At 35.2% G+C, this 7,190-nt stretch overlaps 1 protein-coding gene across 1 annotated transcript; it reads left to right on the plus strand.

Annotated features, from left to right (window-relative positions):
• Nucleotides 1–1,063: 1,063 nt before the first annotated feature.
• Nucleotides 1,064–1,936, plus strand: LOC112503548 (probable choline kinase 2). Its single transcript, XM_025107570.1, has 3 exons — nucleotides 1,064–1,467; nucleotides 1,642–1,763; nucleotides 1,861–1,936. The coding sequence occupies exons 1-3, from the start codon at nucleotides 1,117–1,119 to the stop codon at nucleotides 1,934–1,936; spliced, it is 549 nt and encodes a 182-aa protein (XP_024963338.1). The 5' UTR covers nucleotides 1,064–1,116.
• Nucleotides 1,937–7,190: the final 5,254 nt, after the last annotated feature.

Consider the following 7,190-nt stretch of genomic DNA (forward strand, 5'->3'; position numbering starts at 1 on the left):
CAACACACACACAACAATATGCAGCTATTTAACAATTAACAGCAATAGGAAACACCAAAATCAATAGAAACAGCAAGGTGTTTGGGTTTATATAAACAACAAACAACAAACCTAAATTAAATTCTATCAAACAGCAACAGCAATAGAAACAACAACCTACTCGAGTTTTATGCTAAACATGTGATCAAACAGCAACAACAACTATAAAATAGCAAATACGGCAACCTAATCGATGTTTATGCTAACTATAACAACAAATACAGTTAAGACAGATACAATCGCATTTGGTAAAACAACTTCTGAACACAGCCATATTTCTAAGTGACATTTGAGAAGTTGAAAATCTTTGTTTACAGACAATTATATACAGACCTGCACACATCTCCAATTCTTCCTGCTGTGATTCAGACAAATACCCAAGAAACATAATAAATAAATACTTAGTTGGGTTCTGCACATTTTCTGTGTAGAGTTTGCATATTCTGTGATTGTTGGAGGTTTCTAATGAAGAAAGCATCTAGCTTTGTTTGTTTCCCAGAACTGGAATAGAAACAAAGAAAGCAGTGGTGGTGGAGAAAAAATGTCTACTAAGGTTATGTACAGCCAAAGAGAAGAAGATGAATAAGAGATACAGAAGCAATTAGATCTTTATGCGAATTGGGTTTTCTTTCAAGGATTTTTTTCATGCTCTGTAGTTCTCAGTTGATGTAAAAGAACTTGGGAAAAACTTTTATGATATTTGGTTGCGAATTTTGATTCTGTAGTTCATACCTATGACTTTCTGGAGTCGAAATTGATGCTGAATGATTTCATCCAGCATTTCTTGAATCTGTACTATCTGCTAACATAGAGTTGAATCTTGGACTGTTTGATCTCAAAAGTCAAAGTTTCATGGACTGAATTCTTCTGGTTTATCCTGTTAACCAAGATTGGGTTTCTTTGATCTTCTGATTTTCATTATATTCAGTTCTACACTGATTTGTTGCATTTCTGTGTGAAACCTTCATGTTCTTTATGTTACCGAAACTTTTGATCATGACAGTCTAATTTACTCCATTTTGCAGCCAATATTTTTTCAATCTTGAAAGGAAGAAGAAGCATTTCCAATCTTTTCTGATGGCCGTGAAGATAAATGGATTCATTGAAGGCACACAACCCGAAGAACTGCTGAAGTTACTGCTGTCACTTGCTTCAAACTGGGGTGATGTTTTCGACACAAACAAATTGAAAGTCGTTCATCTAAGTGGTGCCATGACTAATGTGGTTTACCGAATCACTTGGCCACGGAACACCACTGGAAATGATGAACGGACAGTGTTAGTTCGGATTTATGGGGAAGGCTCTGACATTTTCTTTGATCGGGAAGAAGAAATCCGGACTTTCGAATCCATTTCGACCCATGGGCATGGCCCTCGCCTTCTCAGCCAGTTTCCTCAAGGCCGGGTGGAGGAGTTCATTCATGCTAAGGTAAAACTCTAAAGGGTCTGAAAGATCAAGATGAAGTAACCAAACTGCATAGAAAGCAATGTAAATATACCTATGCACACTGAAAGTTCCAATGCATATACTAATTACTTTTCCATTTGTTAAACGTACTCTAATGATGACTTAAGAAARCTGATTCCTTTTCATGGGTTTCAGACATTATCAGCTTGTGATCTTCGTGATCCTGAGATATCTACACTAATTGCTGCCAAAATGAGGGAATTTCATAACCTCAATATGCCTGGCACCAGGAATGTGTTGTTATGGCCAAGAATGAGGTATTTCTTCWWTCTTGATGTAAACAAATTGCAAAATTTAATAATAGTATTATTGATGTTATCTGTTTAGGGATTTACAATCTGTTTTTGTAACCAGAAAGTGGTTGATCANTACGAAGTCACATGTCTTTGTACATACCTTGTCAATTGAAAGAGAACAAACCACACCGTAAAAGCAAGGTATTGACGATGATACACCTTTTGTCACATGTAAAATACACATTAATATAAGAGAAAGAACCRAGAAGAAATACATAGATTGGGGAGTGAATAACACAATCCTAACCTTTTTGCAACCAACAGCAAGCAGATCGAGCAGTACAGATTGGTCACTTCCCTTGGTCCTAGTGAATAAAGCAATGCCTTTTTCTTGCTATAAAATTTCAGTTGGTGGAATTTTTGAGGTAAATAATTAGTTATCTTGTAAACTACATAGTTTTGTGGCCAAGCATGCAGAACCATCTGTCTAGCACCCCCCCTGGGGCTAACCCAAGTGAAGATTCAAATAAATAATTTTCTGAAAAAATATTAGTCGTACCTTTGGGCTGTTGGCTTTCCAGGTGAGTTGCAACCGCCTAAATCATCCGAGTTAGTCCAAACTGATATGATTCTAATAAAAAAACAGCAGGCACAAAATCTCAGAAAATAAAATCATATATTGAATTGGACTGCTTCCTGCCTTGCTGTAAGAGGTGCACTCATTTACAGTGGTTTTAGGGTTGACTCAATATTTTAGTAACCAACCCCTTATTTACAACACATAACTGTTAGGTTGCTGCTTTGGCACACACACACACTGTGCACACAACAATAGTTATACAGGAGCAAAGACCAACAGTTATATAGTTATACAGGGCTAATGTAAATCCTCATACATATCTATCTATATCTATATCTATATCTATATCTATACACACACAGAGCAGCGCTATTCAGTCTTGGACTTATCCCTGCTCTATCCAAAACCAAGGATTAAATACAGTTAACATAATGGGTTTAATAAACTAAGGACTTAGCCCTATTCAATCTTGGATTTAACCCTGCTCTGTCCAAAACCAAGGATGAAAAACAGAATGCAGTCTCATTTACAATTGTCTGTTTCAGTATTTGTTTGACAGTGTTGCTTAATCGTATTGGTGAGGTTCTTTGTGCTCCTTTGTATACTTACACTTGCACTGCCCCTGTTCTAGTTGATATTGTAAAGGATACTTACAAAGCGGCAATCTGTTTACATGACTGTGTGCACAGTAAACTATTGCATTACTATGTGTAGTTATACTTTTTTTCCTGTTAAAAAGCATAAATCTCATATTCATTGATATTGTAAAAGAATCTTATTACCTGCAAACTGTGCAGCTAATAAAAAACTACTGATATGATTGTAATAAAAAAATAGCAGGTGACATGTATCTAATTGTAATTTATAGGGACTGATGTTATATCTTATTTTATTGAGCTCCCAATTTGATATCCAAAGGCCCTACTTTAATACTTGCATCATTAAGTATGCTTAGACTACCTTCTTTTTGGTCAATACCTAGCTCTAAATTAAAACTCTGCAAGGTCTACCATTGTGCAAGTAGCTACTTGCAATTAATATGATAGTAACCATAAACACCACCTTCTAGGTCTACCTAGACTGTTTCTGTTTCTATGTGTATGTATAAGATGAAATGGCAGCAACATATGGTTATGTGAACGGGGACAGTGCAGGTTCAAGTTTAAAGCAAGTTAAAATAAAAGAAAGGGTGATTAAAGTACAATACACAACACACACACACAAAAGAATATGCAGCTATTTAACAGTCCATTTAAGTAGTCATTATCCTCAAGATGTGTTTATACCTGATGAAGAAACAGCTGCTGTTGAAACTGTAAGCACACAAACACAACCCGCTGCTATTGAAACTGTAAGAGCACTAACACAACCAGCTGCTGTTGAAACTTTAAGCACACAAAACTGAAAAGTTTTCAGGAGCATTTACATGAATTAAATGGGTTTTGTTCATTCTACTGATATGAATGTAATAAAAAAACAGCAGGCACACCATTGCCCTTCCATGTTATTTCAGTAGTTTAAGGTATCCTGAATTTCACTCCAACTAAAATTTGATCGTGTATCTAATTGTAATTTATAGGGACTGATGTTATATCTTATTTTAAAGCAAGTTAAAATAAAAGAAAGGGTGATTAAAGTACAATACACAACACACACACAACAATATGCATCTATTTAACAGTCCATTTAAGTAGTCATTATCCTCAAGATGTGTTTATACCTGATGAAGAAACAATTGCTGTTGAAAAATTCAGAGTCCCCCTCTCCCAACAAAAAGGAAAAAGGAAAAAAGTATAACCATGCTACATATTCTAAGTTGGTTGTACCTCTTAATTTGACATGTTATAGAGGGAAACCATAGATTCACAGGTAGTTACTGCGTTGTGCATTTGTGTTTTGCTGATTGAAAAAATAGTAAGCTCGATGTCTTGAGTTTTCATATCTGAGTATATTTAGTTGATGGTATGGCACGACAKWTACTTTTTGGAAGAATATGTGAACTTACACCTGCACTGCCCCTGTTCTAGTTGATATTGTAAAGGATACTTACAAAGCAGCAATCTGTTTACATGACTGTGTGCACAGTAAACTATTGCATTACTATGTGTAGTTATATTTTTTTTCCTGTTAAAAAGCATAAATCTCATATTCATTGATGGTGTAAAGGAATCTTGTTACCTGCAAACTGTGCAGCTAATTTGTCCATGAGGAATTGAGATTGAAATTCATTAATGAACCCAGTGTCCTAAACGTTGTATGTATACTCTGTCTGACAAAGACTATCAACCTGACAACCATAAGGATAACTACTTCTAACCRAAAATAACAACTTGCTAACTACTCTATACATAATCACACAAATACCTCTGTACACTATGACCTGTAATAGTCTGCATGTTTGAGCATGCCACTAAATGGTTGCAATATGGAAATATTCACATTTAAGTAAAACAGAGAACCATGTTAGAATATGGAACCTGGTTTTTGACTATGCACCTGGGAACAAATCATGTCATAAAATTGGTTGTATGATAGTTATCTACAGTATGGGTTGTACAAAAAGCACGAGACACCATTGCATTCATGTACCACTAATTTCACAATTTGAATAAATAAGAGTACTGTTTAGGGCCGATGAAAGCGTTAAGAAGTTGGGTTTAGGGATGGCTTTAATGAGTTGTACCATTGGCAATAGATGTTGTTTTTAAGAGTTTAAGAGTTTTAGCCAAATGCATTATAAGATAGTAAGTATAGATATAGATAAGGTCTTAACACCCTGAGGATGAACTACGCGCTGTTTAATAATTGTTGAATAAACCCAAATGGAACCAACTATTTAACCAAGTGTTTTAAACACAAAACAGTAGCTATTATAGCTATATATTGAACCAATCATTGAACCAACAACAATTAACAGCTATAGGAAACACCAAAATCAATAGAAACAACAAGGTGTTTGGGTTTATATAAACAGCAAACAGCAAACCTAAAATAAATTCTATCAAACAGCAACAGCGATAGAAACAACAACCTACTTGAGGTTTATGCTAAACATGTGATCAAACAGCAACAACAACTATAAAATAGCAAATACGGCAACCTAATCGATGTTTATGCTAACTATAACAACAAATACAGTTAAGACAGATACAGTTGCATTTGGTAAAACAACTTCTGAACACATCCATATTTCTAAGTGACATTTGAGAAGTTGAAAATCTTTGTTTACAGACAATTAAATACAGACCTGCACACATCTCCAAACTATATATTTAAGTAACTTAACTCGGTTTACCTTTAACTTTTTTGAAACTCAAATTGCCAAATACCCAACTGTCAAAATTTATATCTTGGATAACAAATGCAAAGCAATGCAAATAGAAGGTACCAGGGACAGTCATGTAGAAGCAGTGCAAACAGAAGGTCATATAGTTGTAAGTAGTGTAAAGAGAAATATGGACTTAAATATGAACCTATAAACTGCAATCTTTTACGGTCGCTGCGATTACGAACGAAAAAAACAAAGAGATTGTGAAGAACATGTCAAATATATATATATATATATATATGCATCTCAGTCAAATGGAAAAATCTCTCGAGTACCAAAATAAAAACAAAGAGATTGTGAAGCCACAAGATATAATTTCAAAAAAAAATGAGTTAAAAACGATCGACATGAAGTTAATGCACATGTTCAGTTTAACGAATTAGATCAAGTAATACAAGTAATCGTTCACACAAATTAGATCTCACCTTCAGCAACTTTGCTTATATGTTTTTGATCTCCACACTCGACACAGACGTATGGCTTATTAACAGCCGATGTACCGAAACACACTAAGCAACCTGAAAACAGACCAAAGAGCAATTAGCCTGACGATATATGGGTGAGGGTTACGAGCAGAGCTTTGAAGTAATACAAGTAATCGTTCACACAAATTAGATCTCACCTTCAGCAACTTTGTTTATACGTTTTTTATCTTTATACTCGATACAGACGTATGGCTTATTAACAGCCGATGTACCGAATTGGATTAGATCAAATCTTGAGCCGATTTCATCGAATTGGATTAGGGTTGTGAAAAAAATGGGATTGGGATTCAAACGATTTCATCGATTGGGATGCATTAGGGTTGCGTAAGAATGGGATTGGGAAATAGGGGCGAAAAAATGGGCGATTTCAGGGTTGTGATACGCGGGATTGGGTTGGGATTCAAACGATTTCATCGATTGGGATGGATTAGGGTTGCGTAAGAATGGGATTGGGAAATAGGGGCCAAAAAATGGGCGATTTCAGGGTTGCGATACGCGGGATTGGGTTTAGGAAGGGGGTGGTTAGATAGTATGCTTTAGTAGGTTGTACTTAAAGCAACAGAAGTTGTTTTTAAGAGTTTAAGAGTTTGAGCCAAATGCATTATAAGATAGTATATATATATATATATATATATATATAGTGGAAGTATACTTATTTACTTTATTTATTTAGTTTGTTTCAATCTTGACATTTTATCAAAAAAATGGGTGTATGTGATTAGTTTGTAAGGTTTGTATGAAATGGATGGTTTGCAAAGTAAACTCTTCCCCTCTCTCTCTTTATATATATATATATATATATATATATAGGGTTGGGTTCACGTGAGACCAGCCTGTTTTCGTGAGATCCGTGAGATCAGCATTTTACACATAAACTTCACAGCAAAAACACTGTGAATGTTTAAAAAAAGTCGAACCTTCACAGCAAAAACACTATGAAGGTTTTAAAAAGTCACCTTCACAGCATTTTTGCTGTGAAGTTTACGTGTAAAATGCTGGTCTCACGGGTCTCACGAAAACATGCTGGTCTCACATGATCCCAAGTCTCTCTCTCT

This window comes from Cynara cardunculus, unplaced genomic scaffold (assembly GCF_001531365.2).
Source record: "Cynara cardunculus var. scolymus isolate 2C unplaced genomic scaffold, CcrdV1 Un_Scaffold_3221, whole genome shotgun sequence".
Lineage (NCBI taxonomy): Eukaryota > Viridiplantae > Streptophyta > Magnoliopsida > Asterales > Asteraceae > Cynara > Cynara cardunculus.